This window comes from Larimichthys crocea, chromosome XX, assembly GCF_000972845.2.
Source record: "Larimichthys crocea isolate SSNF chromosome XX, L_crocea_2.0, whole genome shotgun sequence".
In the NCBI taxonomy this organism is placed as follows: Eukaryota; Metazoa; Chordata; class Actinopteri; family Sciaenidae; genus Larimichthys; species Larimichthys crocea.
In genome coordinates, this window is record NC_040030.1 from 16,708,656 (window position 1) to 16,729,649 (window position 20,994).

At 49.2% G+C, this 20,994-nt stretch overlaps 2 protein-coding genes across 2 annotated transcripts in view; both read right to left on the bottom strand.

The window, feature by feature from the left end:
• Positions 1 to 1,056: 1,056 nt before the first annotated feature.
• Positions 1,057 to 19,525, bottom strand: zcchc14 (zinc finger, CCHC domain containing 14). The gene is made up of 14 exons (XM_019258077.2): positions 18,129 to 19,525; positions 17,348 to 17,599; positions 13,514 to 13,751; positions 9,803 to 9,873; positions 9,607 to 9,678; positions 8,993 to 9,060; positions 8,557 to 8,702; positions 7,459 to 7,495; positions 6,901 to 7,375; positions 6,709 to 6,797; positions 3,742 to 3,839; positions 3,504 to 3,656; positions 1,704 to 2,960; positions 1,057 to 1,574 (listed from the first exon to the last, which is right to left on the bottom strand). The coding sequence occupies exons 1-14, from the start codon at positions 18,621 to 18,623 to the stop codon at positions 1,519 to 1,521; spliced, it is 3,507 nt and encodes a 1,168-aa protein (XP_019113622.2). The 5' UTR covers positions 18,624 to 19,525; the 3' UTR covers positions 1,057 to 1,518.
• jph3b (junctophilin 3b) overlaps positions 13,119 to 20,994 on the bottom strand; it is a 48,624-nt gene continuing 40,748 nt past the window's right edge. Inside the window, exon 7 of the transcript XR_003461278.1 lies at positions 13,119 to 13,266. The gene's annotated coding sequence lies outside the window, so the exon portion shown is untranslated. The remainder of the gene's footprint in view (positions 13,267 to 20,994) is intronic.

A 20,994-nucleotide genomic window follows, 5' to 3' on the forward strand; every position in this document is an offset into this window, starting at 1 on the left:
TCAGCTTGGCTCAGAGGTAGAGAGGCTGCTATGCGAGGCACCGGTGAAGACGAACAAAACGGCAGACGCAGCTTCACCCTCTCTGAACTCCGGCTCCAGTTTCCAGTCGTGACAGTTGTTGACGGAAACCCCAAATCTATATTTCTCCACTGGATACATACTTCTTTGCCTGCGGTCACATGAATCCTTCTGATGCCGGATAATCTACCATCAGAATGACGTGAATGAAGTGTTCAGGTGATCGGCACTGACTCACAGATACGTCACGTGGATGCAATCCTCGGTATCATGGAGTCATTTAATGCCACATTATTCACTTTAAAATACGTAACTAAGGTCACGTGAGGGCACCTGAATACTTTAGTTTTGGTCTTTACCTGATCAGGTAGTCTAGCTAGCTGTTCAGCAGGTTCAGAGAAGGATCCACCTCCTTGAGCTGATTCCTTGAATTCAAGGTGCCCCATTAGACTGCATCTTTCTCACCTTCAGGTCAAACAAACAGTTGTTCATGTCCAACGTTTACCACTGAAGCCACCAAAAACATCATCGGCTCACCTTTAGAGTGTTCACACTTTAGTCGACACGCACAGTGAGAACCCTTGAGTGTGCTGTTGACGGACAATTTGTATCGCCTGACGGCACGCGTTATAAAGTTTCATAAAATGTTCTGTAAAAATACAAAGAAAATCCTCAAGTTTAAAGGACCAGTGTGTTTGTTTTAGTGACATGTAGTGGTGTAAGTGGGGACAAAAAAACTGCAGTTTCTCAAACGTCCACTTGAGGCTGGCTCCAGAAGTGAGTCAGTCTCCATAAGTCCCCATGTTCAAATGTCCAACTTCACAGCAGAAATAAACATGTTTACAGCCTGGTACAGTATTTAGCTTGTTAGAAAATGAAACCAAATGATTCTTAATTTCAGGTGATTGAACACTGATGAAAACAGAGTTATGAATATTATATCATGTAAACACACTGGACCTTTAAGTAAAATAGAGGATCTTCTGACAGAGTTATGGATGGTCGTTAACCTTCTCACCAAGTTTAATCTTCCTTTGCTGAGCATACGTATCGTAAAACTTCCCGTTATTAGAAAACTAAAGTGTTGGGGCTCTGAGAGGATGAGACGTCAGAGGTTCTTCTTCGTGGGTTTAGAGCAGATATGCCATAAACTTGGTTTCATGTTTAGAACACATAACTCGAGTTCTCGAGGAAACTTGAGAAGAAAACTCTAAACGCGTAGTCACGATAAATAACAGGACTGATTGTCTGAAGCCAGGCACACTTTCTGCGGAGGTCTGACAGCGACCCGGTTCGTCTTCTGTCCACCTTTCCGTAAGCTGTGGTAAAAAAGAGTTCCAATAAGGTTGGTGCTTTCAGCTCGAGCAGACGTCGCGTTGCCTCGTTGCACCTAGGAAGAAGCACACTGCCCGGGTAAACTCGGCAGCTGCTGCTGCCTGCTTCAGCTCCGGGCGGCAGCGTGAGGTACGGTTGTGTCACTGAGTTCAGATCCACGGCTGGTTAGTCCCCCGAGTCCTTACTGTCAGAGTGGGGAGTGTACTTCAGCCGAAACGTCCCTGTGAAACACAAACACAAGAAGTTCACAACAGAAATGAAACTCCCACGAGAGAGATCGTCGTCAAACAACAGGAAACAAAGAAACCAGATTTAGCCGTGTCCGGCGGTGTAGTTGCAGACACCCTCACCTTGCTGAGCGGAGTCCATGGGTGGCTGTTTGCACTCCTCCGCTCGGTGTCCGTTGGCGCCGCAGTTGTAACAGGACAGGTTCCCCGCCGCACGCTTCTGGCCTCCGTTTCCCATGATGCCATGCGGCTGGTAGAAGGCGAAGCCCTGCTGCTGGTCGTGCGACGCGGGGCTGTGGCGGTACATGGGCGGTGGCACCATCATCGGGTAGGAGAAGGGCGTGGCTCCGCTCGCAGCGGCGGCGCTGGACGAAGCGATGAGGGGGCTGAGGTGGAGCAGAGGACCCAGGGTGAAGAGGGACGGGCCAGCCGAGAACGGCTGCAGGTAGCCAGCCGCTGCGTATCCAGGCAACGCCCCGTAGGCACCGCAGTTACCGCGGCAACCGCAGGAGCTGCAAACGCACACAGAGGAGGTGTGGCCTGAACTTTGATCCAATGAAGAGGCAGAGGAGGGGGAAGGGGAGGGGCTAGAGGTAGGCTGTGGCGGGTAGTAAGTGTTGCCGGGCACTGCCGCCACTGGAACGCCACTGCTCGCGGTTGCCATGGGAACAAAGCCGCCACCACCACTACTGGAGCCGCCAGACTGTGAGCCGGACTTCGAGGACGGGCAGGAGGAAGAGGAGGAGAAAGAAGAGAAGAAGGAGGAAGAGGAGGCGGAGGAGGAGGAGGAAGTAGGTGGGCAGGAGTAGTATCCAGACGGGGAGGGCGACGAAGATGACGAGAGGTGGAAGTGCAGAGGTGGGTGAGAGAAGTGGTGGAGGCTGTTGGAGGTGGAGGTCATAGCAGAACTGGTTTCAACCATCAGACCTACGGTGCCTCCTGCCAGGCCACGGCAAACCACCGAGTCCTGGAGCGCAGAGGAGCCGTCCATGTTTAGCCCGGGGAACAGGTTCTCCAGCCTCACCCCCATCCCTACACTGAGCCCTGTCCCAAAACCAGCACCAGCTGCCGTCAAGCCCGAGCCCAGAGGCTTAGTCCTGTCCTCGGTGCACAGCGGAGGCGGCCTGGGCTTGCGTGGGGAGGTCAGGATGCGAGCCGGGTTCGAGACCGGGGAGAGCAGGGTCTGGGGGTAACTGGCCTGAGGGTGGTAGGGAGACTGCGGGAGGCCGAAGGAGCAGGAGGGAGGCAGAGGGGGAGCCGGATCGGTTTGGACGGGTAGGACCTGAGCTGTGGGACGACTGGAGCCTGTGGAGTTCAGGATGAAGAGGCAGGACCGCTCGTTGTCTGGACCTCCTCCTACTGCGTCTGGACCCGACACACCTGTAACACAGACGTAGAGTCAAGTCGAGTTTTGACCTCCTGTGACCTTTCCTAAACACCTCGATGTCATGAAGAAAGATGTGAAGGAGAATTCATGAAGACTTGGACAAAGACGACCGCGGCGTTCAGAGAATCTGACTGCTCATGCATGAGACTACGTCATGATGTGATGACGGATGTTATCGACGTGATCCGTGGTAAAACTACAAAGTTCAGAAGATGGACTACAAAACGTACATCTAAAACTGACCGGGTCATGGAGACCTTCAACTCGAGACTTGATTTTTTTCTCAAAAGTTGCCAAAACTGTGCAATGTTTCTTCTACTGATGACTAAAGAAGCTGTTCATGGAATAAATCAATCTGACGACCTGTGTTAGCTTCGACTGTTTTGAATTTGAACTGCGGTACCAATTTTTCACCACTAGATGTCAAGAAAAGTTACATTTTGTTCCTTTAAGGCCGATAACACACTATTGAAAATCACTCAGACGCTGCTGCGTTCAAGAGTTTGAAAACTCACCGTCCCGTGAGAAAAACTTACGCCTGTGAATGTCTCTGGTCCTGTCAAAGGTGGAGTCACAGCAGAGCGGCGTCCGAGGCGAGCAGGAGGAGCTGGAGTAACCCGAGGATGAGCTGCTGTCTGTTGAGACGGGGTGATGGTGCGACACGGCGTCCACTTCCACTCGCAGCTCTCCTGAAATACATTTTAATACACGACGTGTAAACTTACGTGTACGAGAGGTCGATTGAGCAGAGAAACAGTCGGCAGCTTCGCTTACCTGCAGCAGAGGTGGGATGTGCTGAAGGTCCCATGTGGATGGAAGGCGTCACCCTGGCGATGCCACTGCAGGACCGCTTCTCCATCTTCATCTCCCTGCTGAGGACACACAGACGGAGAAGTTTGATGCATGTTGATAGTTTTTTGGGATAAGCACATAACCAGTCGTGTCTTCCCAGAACTCTGCTCGTATCTCTAAAGTGTTCTGAAGAAACAAAAGTTCATGGTCCTCTGCCGGAACATGGTGGAGTGCTCCATCAGTTGCTGCCCCAGACGGAGGAGTTTAAGTATTTGGATAATGGGGAAACGGAGCATTAAATGGACCGGTGCATTGATACCAAATCAGTGTGGTTCAGAGGGAGCTGAGTCTGAAGCTCTTGATCTTTCAGTCGTATATACGCACTAAGGGATCAGCCTTAGAGATAGGGTGAGGAGCTCGGAGTAAAGCTGGTGCTCCTTCGCTTCGAAAAAAAGTCAGCTGAGGTGATTAGGACGCCCCCTGGACACATTCCTTTGGAGGTGTTCTGGGCACGTCCAACTGGGAGTAGACCCCAGGGCAGATCCAGAAACTGCTGGAGGGACTACATAGCCCATCTAGCCTGGGAACGCCTCGGGATCCTCCAGGAGGAGCTGGGATGTGTGGACCACCACGGCCCGACCCCGGATAAGAGGAACAGGATGGATAGAGAAAAGGAGTGGATGAGGTGACCTCCAAGTCAGATACTACATGAAGGAAACATGCCCCATCTACGGTGTCCAGGTTGAATGATGCCGTGGTGGAAGGTTCATGTGCACAGAAACCAAACTAATTAAGCCAAAGCCCATGAATTTAAAGTCTTAAAGTCACCTCAGAAGCCTGTTTCAGACTTCAAATGCAGTTCATGTCCACCTTAACGCCAACAGAGGGAGACATTGTCTGCTCGACATGTTCCCCGGCATCCCGCCTGCTCCTCAACAAAACATCTGCAGACCGGTGACATGGAAAAAACACTGCAGGAACTTTCCATTTTCTGAGTGTTGTTTAGGCGAGCTCACACACACAAACACACGTGTTGCCACCTGCCTAATGGAAACCTGTTGATATGGAGAATGGAAACACGGAGATCAGGAGATGATAACAAGCTCAGGTTCACATTCACAGTGTGTGTGTGTGTGTGTGGGTGGAGAATCAGAGCATGAAGAAACATTTACTTGCACACACACACACGTTTTTTAGTGGGTTTTTTAGGCGTTTCTGTCGCTTATCTCCACATAAGTACATCTTATCTTAGCTGGTTAACCATTGACGCTGTACGGACTGAATATTTACCGTCCAGACCAGCAGCTCATCGGTCTGTCTGTTAATTGTTAATAGGACGAAGCATCTGCTAACTCCACCACAAACATCCTCATTGTCAAGGGTCGCTGAAATTATCGTCGTTTCTACGGGTCAGATGATAAGCGTGTTCTAACGTTGCAACATTGTTGCCGTGCATCAAACCCAGTTTTGAAAACAACTAAACCGAGAAGTCGAAAAGGGGGTGTTGAGACTGAGACCAAGTCCAGACTAAGATCAGACAGTATATCACCTCCTGGTTGCTACACGTCACCTCATTAAGTATTTACACACTGCTGTGTTCTTCGGACACTGTTTTGTAGACAAACTCTTTGCGGTAATTAAGTGGCATCGCTGCAAATCCAGAGTCCTCTTTGTCCGAGGCCGAGACGAGACGAGGAATTTCAAAAGTGGTTTCAAGACCAAGACGGATCTCGAGTACTACAACACCAGTCTGGAACCTCGGCGGAGGTGAGGTGACTTGTTGCAGGAAGTCAACAGTGTGTTGTGTTGGAGTATAAAAAGATCTTTAATGTCATGGCTGAATGTTTTGAGGACGAGGACGTGGACGAGGACGTGAACCAGCTGCAGCAAGACTGCGAAGCTCTGGAGACTGGTGGTGTTCCTGTGGGGGGGGGCTGTGAACCTCTGTCCACAGAAAACATATAATTTATCTGTAGGGTGTTGTCAAACAGTCACATGCACTTGTAACGTTCTGCAGCTCCTCCAACATTTGGGAATTTGATCTTGACAAAACAGTTTTTACAAAACACAGCAAACACAGAATTATTCCTGTGAGTCAGCATTAGCGCAGGGAAGTTTCTGAGTCACTCCGTGAACCCGCGGGTCAAAATCTGCTCTTGTGATTTTCTCCAGATGTTTTCCGGCAGATTCTGAGCACGTCGGAGGAGGAAGCACGCTAAGAAACTCAGAGAACGGCGTCCAGAGGATGACACACAAAATGTTTCGCAAGACAGACAAACTGCCAAAGTCCAGAGCGGGCGACTTTAAGGAGAACTTTTACTACTCTGACGAGTCTGTCAGCTCTTAACTGGGTTGGTACAGTGTGACGAGGACGTGTTAGTGCAGCAATAAGTTCTACTCACATAGAATTAAGGTCCAGCTGTAGAGAGGGACAGATTTATCATGTCCAGCTGTTGGTAGTGTTGTAGAGGAGGTCCTCTCTGAAGAGCTGGAGGTCTTCAGGAGGTTTGTGAAGGTAGAGAGGGACGCCCCTCATCTGGTAGGAACTGGTAGGACGTTCCACCAACGGGGAACAACAACAGACGGATTGTTTAGAAGTGCGAAGCGACAACCAAGGTGACATGATCAGAGAAGGTTAGCTGGCCATCGATCATGACTCCTAAGTTTCTCGCAAAACTGGTAGGGACGAGAGTCGGTCAGTCGGTTTGGCTGGGAGGAGCAGCAGTTCAGTTCTTGGAGGTGGTGTGCCTCAGAGATCGTTAGGTGGAAATGACAGATAGAGTGTCGTCTGCATGGCGGTGATACGAGAAGTGGCGGACCGCGTAACCGGCATCGATAAAGTCCGTTAATAATAGCTACTAGCTAATTTCCTGTGCAAAATTGAAGTAATATTTATTCAAAGTTTGACATTTCAGTGATGAGAAAGCTCCTCCAGCTTACTCTACTCACTTTTGTAGCTCCAGCTGAGTCTTGAGTTTCTTCTTCGCTCCTTGGGTCAGGTCGTACTTGTTCAGGTCGTCCTCTGTCAGCGCTAAAAACTGTCGGTAACACAAAAAAAAAAAATCGAGTAATCGAGGCGTCTGTTTCCTGTGAGACATCTTGGATAAACAAACAACAGGACAGAATCTGAAGTTGACCCACCTCCTCCATGGTGAGCTGTTTGAAGACGGGGTAATACTTGTGGAGCCGAAGCCTGCGGAGCCAGTCCAGGATGCCGTTCTGCTCCGGAGTGTTGGGCTGGGACTGGCACGGTGGCTGCGTATGGGACTGGGAACGGGACTGGGAATGAGACTGGGGGTAGGAAAGGGACTGGGAATGTGAATGGGATGTGGGCTGGGAATGGTGCATGGACTGGGGCTGTGCGCTGGGCTGACTGCTGGTTTGTGGATGAAGGTGGTGCTGCTGGGGCTGAGAGTATGAGTGTGACTGACTGTGCTGGGGATGGGGCTGAGGTGAGGGATCACCTCCAACAGGGGGAGGGAGGGAGGACAGCTGGGGGGGAGGAATGGAGGGAGGAAGAGGAGGAGGGAGGGAGGAGAGGTGAAGAGAAGGGCGGGTCAAGACGGAGCTGTTGGTGCTGACGACGGGCTGGACGCTGGCCACTCGGTACACCGCCCTGAAAAGAGAAGGACAGTCTGAGGGCCGACGATGACGACGATGACGATGAAACATGGAAGACAAAGAGAGAAAAGTCCGTACCTGCTGGTCCCTCGGTACTGAACCATACAGCCGACACCTGAAGGACAAACAGAAGATCAGTCTGAACAAGTGACCCGAGCGGCAACCTCCGTCCAACAAACTGAGTCAGTCTCCATAATGGTCCCTCTCTACCTTCACAAACCTCCTGAAGACCTCCAGCTCCTCAGAGAGGACCTTCTCTACAACACTACCAACAGCTGGACCTTGATACTATGCGAGTAGTACTTATTGCTGCCCTAACATGTCCTTGTTTCCCTTCCATGAGTTCAAGCAATCATTGCCTGCAAAGGACTTGAGACGAAGTATTAAAAACGAACATTTTATTGATGATCGAGTCCCTGAAAATGAATGAAATTTGAAAGTCTTCATTTCAAATCCATTGTTGTGGCATGCAGAGCCAAAAATATGAAAATGTGTGTCGCTGTCCAACCTTTATCATTTCTATCAACGAGACGACCGAAGAACTTTTTTGTTCTCGGAGATAAACTCGTTAACTCAGTTCAGTGAAATAAAAGTGACGGTTCAGCCTCATATTCAGCTCATGGAGAGCGGACTGTGATATATTGTGAGAGTGTCTGTGGAGGCAAATTACAGCAGACACATTCATATTAGCCTCGATCCCCGGGGTCTCCTGAGAGTCTGCCGAGTCTACACACACAGAAACACATGCAAAAGGTACAAGCACACACAGATGAGGGCTATAAATACTCTCCGGGATGAAGTCACATTCACAGAATCAAACACACACACACACACACACACCAACATGAGGTCACCATACTGTAGGCTTCCCAACACAAACATGCCACGCTGTATTCCCACACCAGACTAAAATAGACGCCGTCCAACACGTCCAAAACACAAACTGAGAATCCTGCCTGCAGTCTCACCTCGCTCACCTCTTCTCTGCACTCACGGCCTCGTCCTTTCCCTCACCTCCAACTCAAAAAACCCAACCTGACATCTTCTATCTTGCCCTGTCTCACCTTCATTCCCTGCATCCCAGAATAAGGATCTCCTGTTTTATATCCCTCGGCTGCAACACACTCAAATCTTAAAAATCAAAACAAAACTGGTCAACAGTGCAGAAAAACTTACCGGAGCTGGAGGTGAACGGGCAGGTCGGCGCTACGGGAGCCGTGGGCAGCGAGGCGGGACAGCTGGGTGAGAGTGGCCTGGCGGAGGCAAAGAACAGCTGGACGCTGTGGTGCTGGAGGACGTGGCAGGGCAGTGCTGTCAGACACCTGAAGCAGGCAGAGGAGACAGGACAGCAGGGGGGGATTCACTGGATATGTTTGGTACTAAAGAGTGCTGAAGAGTTTTTATCTTGTACAGGTCAACACACACGTGATGATCTCCCGCCTTTTCACCGTTAACTGAAGGGAGTAACGCACCAACAACAAAGAAGAAGAAGAGCATAAGCAAGAAAACAAATACTCCATTTGTGGTGGGTAACTAAATTCTCTGATGTGTGTCTAGGGCCGCCAAATTCCCATAATAGGACAGAAGTAAACATAAGGATTGTAGGACTAACCTGGGGTCCAGCTCTATAGACTGAGGGAGGAATTTCTCCACTGCTTCATCAGGAAACGCTTGTGACAGCTTAGGAAGAAGAAAATCAACAGTTAAGACAAGAAACCGTGTAAGTGTGCGCTTCTACGCTGATGATACAACGCTAAACATCAGAGTCAGGGATATATTTTATTTATCTGTAAGTATCAGGTAGGAAGGAAGCTTGGTATTGTCATTCATTATTTAAAGAGAAGGGGTGGGAGTTTACAAGTTATTCTTCTCACTGCTTTTCAAATATGTATTTCTATGTTTAAATGTTTTGCCTTATTTTATTTTTTATTTTTGTTTGCATATTCGAAATAAACACTTCAATCAATCAATAAATCAATCAATCAAATATCCGTTAACCCTGAAATCAAATCAGGAAAAGAGGGGGAAGTAAATAATTACTATCAGTTCAGGGAAGTGTGTTTCATGTGTGCACTTCTACGCTGATGATACAAAGCTATACATCTCTAAAAAATCTAACTTCAAAACAAAGCTTCACGCTTTACATGATTTAGAACAAAAGTCAAATCAGAAAACCCGACTGAAGCCTGAAGTTATTACTGTCAATTCAAGGAAGTGTGTTCTGACCTGGGACAGCAGCTCAGTCACCTCCTGCTGAGTTCTGACAACGGATGACACAAAACCATCTGACCAGCTGGCCTGGGAGGAGATGGGTAGGTGGAGGTGATGGAGTAGAAAAGCAGGTGGAAGAAGGAGACACAAAGAGATGAAGAACAGACATGTTGGAAAAGCAAGCATGAGCCAACAGCATGTATACACCCACCTCAAACACGTATTCACCAGCGTCTTCCGACTTGTGTGTCGCTCCTCTCAGCACCACCCTCTCAATCACCGCTGAAAGAAGCACAGATCGTTTCACGGATGATTAACCACGCTTCACCTGTTTGAGACAGTTGCTTTAAGACGTCAGTCATTTAGAGTTGATTAGTTCAAATATCCTGCAGCGACTCAAAACTTGGCATACGCTCGTGAGAAGATAAATCACACGAGGAGAAGATCAGAAGAGACGAGTGAGGTTCAATCATGTCATCTGATGCACACTACACCGTCTGCGGCTCATAAAGACTGCAGCGTGCAAAAGGTTGATGGGAATGTTGATCGTCCTCGCCGACTCCTTGTCGATTACTGCTCCAGGTGCCGAGATTTCATTCCAGTATCGTGTTTTATAATAACTCTGCTTCCCCTTGCAACATGCATTTGAACTTTAAGGAAGTGTCCTGCATTTTACTGGAACTTTCCAACAGTTCATCTCATCCTTAATCTGCATAAAGATGCAAATTAACAACTATCTGAAGTAAGCTGCTGCCAACTGTAGCTGCTCTTAGCTCGGTTTGTTAGCCGGGCTGCCCGGACTGTGAGCTCAGAGCGCCGGGGGGGTGTTAGTGTTTGTACCCCAGGAAGAAGAAGAAGAAGAAGAAGAAGAAGAAGAAGAAGAGGAGGTTTACAAGAAAAACTGATGGGGAGCCGGTGTCGTGCCAGAACAGGAGCTGGGCAAGTGACCAATGTAACTGAGCTCAGCAGCCTCTATGTACATAATGGCAGAGGAAAAGAGAGTGAAGAGGACGATGACGTTGTTTCCTGATGGACAGTGAAGTAAACTGCTGACAGCTGTAGCTGCTGTTAGCTCATGTTAGCTCAGTCTGTTAGCTGCTGTTAGCTCATGTTAGCTCAGTCTGTTAGCTGCTGTTAGCTCATGTTAGCTCAGTTTGTTAGCTGCTGTTAGCTCATGTTAGCTGCTGTTAGCTCATGTTAGCTCAGTCTGATAGCCGGGCTGCTCGGACTGTGAGCTCAGAGCGCCGGGGGAATAAGTGGACCGCTGGGAAAATTAGGTTTTCAGGCCCGTACCGAGTCTCTAGATCACTTGTAGCTGCCGTTAGCTAGTTAGCCGTGCGGGTAACTCTTGATGGACAGTAAACTGCTGCCAAATGTAGCACTGTCTGAACGGGAAGCGAAGCTTGAAATGGACACCGAACCTGGTGAGAGGTGAGCGAGCAACAGAGGCAGAGAATGGCAGAGGAGAAGAGAGCGAAGAGGACGCTGACGAAAACATTTTATGGAGGAAATGTTTTCTGGTTTTCCCTCTGATGTCCTCCGGCTGCTCCGCCTCGACTCTCTGTGATTTACAGAGTTTATGATGGACAGTGAAGTGAACTGCTGACAGCTGTAGCTGCTGTTAGCTCATGTTAGCTCAGTCTGTTAGCTGCTGTTAGCTCAGTTCGTCAGCTTGGCAGTGAGCTCAGAGCGACGGGTACCCGTCGCTCTGAGCTCACTGCCAAGCTGACGAACTGAGTGTTTGTACCAACAGGCGTTATGGACTACCGGGAAGAAGAAGAGGAGGTAACTAGGCTCAGTAGCCTCTATGGACATGATGGCAGAGGAGAAGAGAGTGAAGAGGACGCTGGGCTGACTGCTGTTGGACTAGTCAGTGATATCAGCTGCTGCTGGGGACCTGGCTGATGATGTTTGGTCTACTTCTGTAAAGAAATGCATACTTCAGTTTTGTATCTTCTATGTCTGAACAGGTTAGGGCAGCTCCACCACCGTTAGATCAGTTGAAGTGGTGGGGAAGCTAACTGGGATTGGTGTGTGTGTGTGTGTGTGTGTGCAGCAGACCTCCGGGTATCAATTCAGACACATTAGACTGTGAAACTCTCCATTTGAAAGCACATGAGGCGTGCAGGAACAAGCAGCAGGGGAGGAGAAGACATAAGTGAAGGAGGAGACCAATAAAGATAAAGAGGAGGGGAGTCGCTCTCACCACCTCACCGTGAGCCCGACAGGCAGCAGCTGTGGAAAGCTCCACATGCCTCCTGCCATCCACGCTAATCCAGGCCGAGTGTGTGTGTGTGTGTGTGTGTGTGTGTGTGTGCAGGGCGTTTCGATGAATCCACAGAATCTGCATATTGATAAACATCCGTCTTTATTACTTTACAACTGCAGTTTAAGCGTGTGCTAACATGCGAGGCTCTGCTTCTACACTGTAAACACACACACACACACACACACACACAGGGCACAGCAAATGAACTTAATTGTGTGTGCCTGTGAGAATGTGTGTGTGTGTGTGTGTGTGTGTGTGTTTTCCTGGTGACAGCTATGTGGTGTGACCATGAGGTAGTGAGATAGTTGAGTGTTGTGTTACAGAGGCCGGGGGCCAAGACAACAACGGAGTGCTGTGGAGGGGCTCGCCCCCGCCCGAAACCGCACACTGTAAACCGACTGACCACCGGATGAGTGATAGCTGCTGTTAGCTCAGTCTGTTAGCCGGGCTGTGAGCTCAGAGCACCGGGAGAGTGTAACCCCTAAAACACGCCGCATGCAGAACGGCTCCGCCGTCCGCCAACTCACACATAATCCGTTTGTGATGCACGAGAGCGCACGAGATCTCGTGAATTCACGCATAATCGCGTGATATTTCCGGCTGTAGTCTCTTTGACTCCTGCGATGACATTCCACGCCGCATCTTTTTTCTGGTGTCCTTATAAAAAGGATGTGAGGTGTCATCAATGATTACACCTGAAAACCCCTCACCTGTTGACTTCAGGTCGGCACCGCCCATTATGATGTGTTCTTGTAATGAAACTCGATCCACGGTGAACACGGAGTATTTTATTTTGAAAATCAACCGGGGTTTTATTTTGTATTTTGTAGCCGATTTCCTTCCCCGCACAATCTGCTCTGTGCTGAATTTATGCGCCGTGCTCCGGCGTCCATGAACAATAGAAGCTCTGCGTATGTGTTGCGGAGGGCTGCCGGACGCCGCAGTCGGTCCGGAGCCGTGACACAGCGTGGACGGAGACTGTGAGAGCTGACACACTGACTAACATTGAAACGTATCGGCTTCGACACAGCGACGGAGCCGTTCCGCAGGCAGAGTATTTTAGGGGTTAGTGTTTGCACCACCAGGAAGAAGAAGAGAAGGTTTACAGGCCCGAAGCATGGAGCCGGTGTTGTGCTAGAACAGGAGCTGGGCACTACACAAGTTAGTATCATGGGTCACACATCACAATGGCAGAGGAGAAGAGAGCGAAGAGGACGCTGACGGAGGAAGCTAAGAAGAGAAAAGGAGAGAGTGAGCGTAAGTTTTTGTCACAATAGCGACCGCTGATCCAGAAAGTTTGGTGATGATTGCCTTGACGGATCACCCTGAACCTGAAACCTTGTACATCCTTAAGTGACACACTACACTGCAGCTCACACACACACACACACACACACACACACACACTCTCAGGCCTTAGGGCAGCATTCTTTGCGCTTAGTTTTAGTGTTCAGATGTGCCAGCATGCCGCATCTTGTTCGACTGGGCTTAACTGGGTGTATAGCATGACACACACACTTCATGGTGATATGCACAGATGGAGGGTGGAGGGTGGGGGGTGAGGCCATGCATACAGTAAGACAGGCAGACAGGGAGATGAAGAGAAGGTGGAGCACAGTCGAGAATATATTTCCAGGAACTCCAGCCGCTCACCTTTTCCTGCTTTGTGGCTCTTGGTTGGTGCTGCTGCATCCGGGCCTTTCCCAGCAGGTACATGAGGAGGTAGAGGTGGAGGAGGAGGAGGTGGTGGAGGAGGTGGTGGTGGTGGAGGAGGTGGTGGGAGTTCTGGGTGAGGAGGGCTGAGCTCTTGCTGACTGGCCGCTTGATCTCGACGCCCCATGGCGACCCCTGAGCTCGGCCCAGAGACTGCTCCGGCCTCTCTGGTCTGGCTCTGCGGGACACAGGGAGGGTGGAGGGTGGAGGGTGGAGGTGAGAGATCACGAGGTTAAAACAGCAGGGCGGAGGTCAGGGTTAACTAGATACAGTTAACTCCTCAGCCGGGGTGAGTGCAGCTGCAGTAACAAGGCCACATCCAACAAACCAAAACTCACCCTGTGAAGTTGGACATTTGGACATGGGGACTTATGGAGACTGACTCACTTCTGGAGCCAGCCTCAAGTGGACGTTAGAGGAACTGCAGTTTTTGTTACCGCTTGAAACAACCCAAGAAAGACCTAATGAATGAACGTTTAGGCCATCTGACCTGGTGTGAAGCTCACAGCGGTGATGCCGGAGGCGCACACGGGTATTAACAATGTTTCACTAAAACAGAAACTTAACCGAAGCTTTGTTTTTCCCCCACGTGGGTTAAAGTCAGAGTCAGTCAGAGTTGACCTTTCCTTCTGCAGAGATACTTTGTCTCTAGACTCTCGGAGGGAAACACGGCAGCGATCGTACGCGCTCACAGCGTGAGGCGGCAGGTCTGAAAACAATTAAGCTGCTGCCACATCCGCATGTTACCGCCCAACCTGCGCAGAGTCGGACCGTTACTGTGGAGGTAAAACACGCAGTGTGGGAATGAAATCACGACATTTTACACAGCATGTGAACGCTGTCATAAAAAACCTATAAACCTCCTGCCGTGCGCTGACACAAACTCCTCCTCCTCGTGTCCATTCTGTTTTTATAGAAACGTTAAACGCTCGTATAACGGGGTGATTATACACGTTCATGCAGACCCGACAGATGTGGCCGTGTGCGTCGTGTGCTCTGCTCAGAGAAAATCTAATTCAACTCTTTTTCCCTCTGCAGTGACTCGGCGTCCAGCTGGTTCGTGTTAAAATAACCTCGTGCGAGTTGACTTCGAATCCTGGAGGACAAACAGCGCTCGAGTGTGTGTCATGAGCCGAGGTGGAAAGTAACTAAGCAAACACAGTTTGGAGTATTTACGTGTCCTGATGCTGTTGTGTTCATTCTTCCACATGTATCTTACAGCTGAACAGACGATGAGGTTGCACTATTTTCCTTTTCAAAATAAAAGCTTAAATTCCTAAACAATGAAACAAACCGCTGCTCAACTCAGCACGCTCAACTGTTGCAACAAAACAGACATCACTGAGTCAGAACAAACTGTGAAGTGAAGCCACAGACTGCAGTTCCTCTAACGTCCACTTGAGGCTGGCTCCAGAAGTGAGTCAGTCTCCATAAGTCCCCATGTCCAAATGTCCAACTTCACAGCAGAAATAAACATGTTTACAGCCTGGTACAAAAAACAGTTTTGGTCTCTGTAGCTAATTTCCCCGTTCATGACAACTGTACTGAGGGTGAATTTATATACAACTCACCTGTTCACATTATATTAAGGCTTAAAGTTATGCAGGATTAAGAGCGTGGACGCTTTGATTGACAGGTGGGTGCTGTTACAGATCTTTCAGCCGCCTCAGGTCCACTGACTGATTTTGAGCTTCAAAATGTCTCTTCAGAAACCTGTGGGTCACGGACACGTTGTCCAATCTTTATACCGTCATTGGTCGCCACGATAGTTTTTAGTTGAAGTTAAATCCATTGTGCTGTTATCCGGAAACAGTGTCAGCTGTTTATCCAGGTTTACGGCGTCTTGCTTTAAAGCATCATCAATAATAACAATAGAAATAAATAATATATTATTATATGTTGTTGTTTTGTATAAATTCATTGATTATATGAGGAGTTTGTTATGCTGAAGGTAAACACTGTGAACATACGGAGGCTTCTCGTCAGAATAAAAGTTTTACTTTGCACCAAACTGTCCCAGACTGTGCGTTTAAAAAAGTGCCACATAAATACAATAAATAAAACTTTACTTTCTAAATTCTTCATGAAAAGATGATCAAGTGTTTCATGTTTAAAAGTTGTTTCTCACTCCGACCAACAATCAAAGCGTCCACGCTCTTAATCCTGCATAACTTTAAGCCTTAATATAATGTGAACAGGTGAGTTGTATATAAATTCACCCTCAGTACAGTTGTCATGAACGGGGAAATTAGCTACAGAGACCAAAACTGGTTTTTGTACCAGGCTGTAAACATGTTTATTTCTGCTGTGAAGTTGGACATTTGGACATGGGGACTTATGGAGACTGACTCACTTCTGGAGCCAGCCTCAGGTGGACGTTAGAGGAAGTGCAGGTCTGTAGTTTCACTTCACGGACACGGAGGTTTCCGCTTTAAACAGCAGACAAAGTTAGCAACTAGCCGGTGAGCGTAGCTTAGCATTTAGCAGCTTAAAAACTTTGGTGGAGACCAAAACTGAGGTTTCCTCTTGGTGACGTCACGTCCGTGTTTTTTACAGTCTGTGGTCTTACAAACCGACAGTGTCGACCACAAACTGTGGAAGGGACCAGAATAATACTGCAACACGTCTACTGCTGTAAAGTTATCGCGTGCACGAAACAAACGCGTCAATAACGCAATAACACAATAACACAATAACGCGACTGCTTCGGGTTTACAGAGAAACTTCAGAGTGAGAGGAAAGGAAGGAGAGAGAGAGAGAGAGAGAGAGCATTTATAACTTCCTGGGGATTCACTGGAGACACACACACACACACACACACACACACACCACAGAGGGTTGATTTCAGCATAGAGAAATGTGCTGACCTGCACTAAGCAGGAGCCAAGGGCAACAAAACACTAAATACAAACGCTCCTCTCTGAGCTGGGTACTTTCCCTCCGCTGCTCGCACATGTTTCGACAGTGTGCCTGTCTGCCTCTGTGCGAGTGTGTGTGTGTGTGTGTGTGTGTTTACGTCTCACACCACAGATCCAAACTCTCCTTTATATCCCCCACGTGACGGTAACGGAGGGTTAAACCAAGCGCTCGGCGTCACAGAGCCGAGCGACCGCATTTTTTTGGGGGGGTGGGGGGTTGTAGACAACTCTGCTGCTATCGTCGATATTTGTGTGACACTTTGTGTGTTTTTCTGATCGTCGCACAGAAGGTCGGCGGTTCAAAGCCCGCGTCACGATTAGGATTAGTTATTAGACTCGTCATAAAAAGTCCCAGAACTCCATGAAAACCGAGAATACTTGGATCAGTTTGGACTCGGAGAAAGAGGGAGCGAGTCTTCTCCCTCCTCGCTGAATCGCGAGGTGGGAGACTTTAAGTTTCTACTTCTACTTCTCGTGAGGTGAGGGGTGTTCAGTTGGTCGCAACACCAGTGCACGTGCCACCGAATACAGCTCGCGAGAGTTTGTTCTCCACCCGACTTCAAACTCCATCAGCAGTAGAAACGTATTTTTCCCTCCAGACGTCGTTGACTTTGGTCATTTTTCTGGTTTCTTTCCTGTCGGCGGGTTGCACGCCGTGCGTTACGTCACGTCAGAGCTGAAGCCTTCCCGCGCCTTCGCTCTGAATTCAGAACATTTCACACGGTTCAATCTGGACCACGACACCACAGCGCTGATCTCAAAGTGCCGTGCGTGTTTCCTGCCTCATTGTGTAATATCTGTTTGTGCTGTTCGGTGTCTGTGTTAACGTTACATGCACGCTGTGTTTGTTCCCCACCTTGTGCCAGCAGGTGCAGTGAGTGTGGCAGGGCTGGCAGGCTGACGGAGGCAGGTAGGCGGTGCTGACGTCGGGCGGCGAGCAGGCGGCGGCGGCGGGTGACAACGGGCCCATCGGCAGGGAGACGGTCTGATGGTGATAGTGGTGATGCGGCTGGGCGTAACACGCGGCAGCTCGATCCCCGCCGGAGCCTGACGCCGCTGGGGCCTCTGCTCCTCCTCCACCTCCTCCTCCACCTCCTCCTCCACTCACCTGCAACATGACAACAAAGTCAGACACACAGCTGGACTAACGCGTGACGGCGGCGTCACGAGACAAAAACACCACAACATGCCTGAAAACTGCAGCTAACAGCGGACTGTGAGCTCAGAGCACCGGGAAGAAGAAGAAGAGGTTTACAGGAGCCGGTGTCGTGCCAGAACAGGAGCTACAGGAGCATTGGACAGCTGAGAGTCCATAGAGAAGATCTGGGCGGTGTTTAATGGACAGTTTGTGGTGTGTCGGTTGTTTCTGAGCTCATATTGAAAAAAACAAAACGCTTTCACCCACATGACCGAGGCAGCCTGTCATCGACGGCGTCTCACCTGTAATTTAGTCGTACAGGTAACACACTTCCTGTCCCGGGCCTCTCATTAGTTTGGATTCCCCCTTTACTTTCTTAAAACCCTCCAAAATAAAGTTTTGTCCCACTTCTCGGGGACGTGTGATTCATGTAACTCACTTCATGGTTGGTTAAATCATGTTCACCTGCAGGTCAGGTGTGACCTCCGTCCCCTCTCACCTGCAGGATGTCCTGGATCTGTCCCAGCTGCTGCCTCAGCACCTGCTTCTGGTGGAAGCTGAAGGCCGGGTGGTGTGAGGCCATGGTGAACAGCAGGAGGAACTGCTCCTCGGTCCTGCCGTCGTTCAGCGCCAGGCCGTAGTTATTGATCACCGTGTCTATGTGAGTCAGAGTCCGGTACAGGACCCCCGCCGCCTCCCTGTTGTCGGAGCCGAGCAGGGCGAGGGACACCAGCAGTTTGCTGCGCACCACCTCGTCCGTGATGTTGGTGAGACCCGACAGGTCTGCGGGGTTGTTGGCTTTGATCTCCGCATCCCGCAGGGAGTGATAGTCCTTGCGGGCCAAGTCCTCCAGGCAGGAGCCGAGGAAGCGCAGCTCGATGGGGACGCAGAGGTCCAGGAGGCCGCACAGGAACTCCGCTCTCTGCGCTGAGGTGAGGGAGGAGAACCAGCGGTACACCCCCTCCCTCTGGACACAGCTCCGGCTCTCCACCATCCTCCACACATGCGCCGGTCCTGGTCCTGGTCCTGGTCCTGGTTCTGAACTTTAAAACACCGAAGAGACTCAAACTTCACAACAAAAAGAGAGCGCGTGCGTAATTGCGCAGGCGCGCGAGAGAGCTCCTCTTAAGAAGTCCAGATCTGTGAGCGCGTCTCTGACGTGAGCTCGGTTCTTTGTTTTGGGCCTTCCCCGAACCACAATGTCACCAAGTCGCCAAGTCGGAGTCCCTCCGCCGAGTCCCTCCCCGCCGGTCGGACCCTTCCTCCTCCTCCTCCTCCTCCTCCTCCTCCTGGACTGGACAGAAACAGCTCGTGCGCAGGAGATCAAAACACGCCGCCCCATTCAAGGAGCCGCTCACCCGCGCGCAGACCGTTTGATCGGAGCCGCCCCGCACCGCTGTCCCGCACCGCGCGGCGAACCCGCCCAGTCCTCATGGTTCCGACAACTTGTGAAGTCTGGCTCTGCTGCGAAGGGTTAAACTTTACCGAACTGAACTCGTGCTGCTGGAAATCAGAAGACCCGAGACACGAACACACCGTGACCCAGAGACCGGAGCTTTCCGCCGGTGCCCATCAGTGGAGCCGCTCAGGTCAGAGCCTGCAGAGAACCATGAGTCCCGAACCCAGAAAAAAACAGCTGTGTATAACATTATCCAAGTCTGCCAGCAGGCCCAGCCCATCCGACAGCAAAGGTCTCCTCTGATTGGCTGCGAGCACCTGTCCGTATCCGAGTGCTCCTCTCCTGATTGGCTGAGAGGGATATCCGCCGCCCTGCCATTTCACATCTTTTCCTCATGCGCTCATACATTTCTGAGCTCGGTTACCGGAGCTTTAAAGTGCCAGATACACGTTAGACTGTTATATACAGAGCACACACATACAGTGATATTTACCGGTACATTTTACAGTCTTTCACTGTCATGGTTTAGCAGTTTTATTCCCATATTTAATAAAAAAAACTGTTTTGAATGTGCCTTATAAATAAAAAATATATTAACAGTGTGTTTTACTGTATAATTAAGAGTCTCTAATATACAATATACTGTATAAATCCCCTTTAAATGCCTTATATTTTTCCATATTTTAGGTTTTTTTAATCGAAAGAAACACTATATAAATAAAAATATATATATTACAGTGTTTTACTGTATAATTAAGAGTCTCTAATATAAAATATACTGTATAAATAAATCAATTAAGGTTATATATGATATGATGATATAAACCTGTAAAGTGTTTCACTGTAAAACCTACAGACATTTTTTTTTACAGTGCTCCTCAGATATGAGGGCTAAACAAAAGGACTGACTGTTACAAACACACAAAGCAGAAATATTTAAGGATTACTGTTATTACCGGGTTTTATGATGTCATAAATAAGTAAAGTAAGTCATAAAGTCGCGGTCGCAGGTGTCAAAGGGTAACGTCAGCTCATAAAAACACAGTTTGATGGTTTAATTTCACGTCACAGCGGCTGGTGGTTCACTAAAGACACCTACATGTTTTATTTAGAGTTATTTCTTTTATAGTTTCTTCCCACAGGCTATCCAAATGTTTAAATTCAGTTATTTGTTCTTTAAGACATGCAAACACGTGCTGGTCATACTGTGTATATGCTGCACAAACCAGATTTATTGTAGCATCCTTCATCATCTGCAGATAAGACAAGACAGACTTTCACCTGTCGCAGCAGCTCGTATACACGAGGTCGACGCATAAATAAGAAATATATTTTAAAAGGTCATGAAGTCATGCTGGTGTTACCGCTTATACCTACGATGCTACAACCATCGTTCACACCTCGGGTGACTTTAACCACGTGAAGCTCTGGCCGGGTCGATGATCCTGCCCAGGAGGAATACTCGGATCTCCACAGCAGTCGTCAGAACTGAAGAAGCTTCTTGGATGAGAGACGAAACATCTTCACTGATCTACTACAACTCCAGTTGCCTCAGATTTAAAGCTTCTGAACTCAGGCTGGACCTGTGGTAGATCTTCGTGCAGTCTGTTGATGAAGGAGCTGTTTAAGGCCTCCACAGTCCCACGCAGGAGGCGAGAGGAGTTCTTCATGAACCTCCTTCTTTTCCACCACCTCCTCTGTGGAGTCTAAGCGGACAGTCCAGGACAGAGCTGGACCTTTTGACCAGTTTGTTGAGTCTTGTTCCTGTCCCATGACCACCACAGAGTCCTGCACACTCCAAAGGACCTCTGACGACTTTGGCCCTTCTTGTTCAGGACGAGTTGTCCAACCAGTCTGGTTTGTTGTTGAGGTGAACACTCAGATGTTTGTACGCTCCCATCATCTCCACGTCCAGTACATGGACGTTCACCGCAGTAGTCTGAGGCGTCTTCCTCCTGAAGTCCAT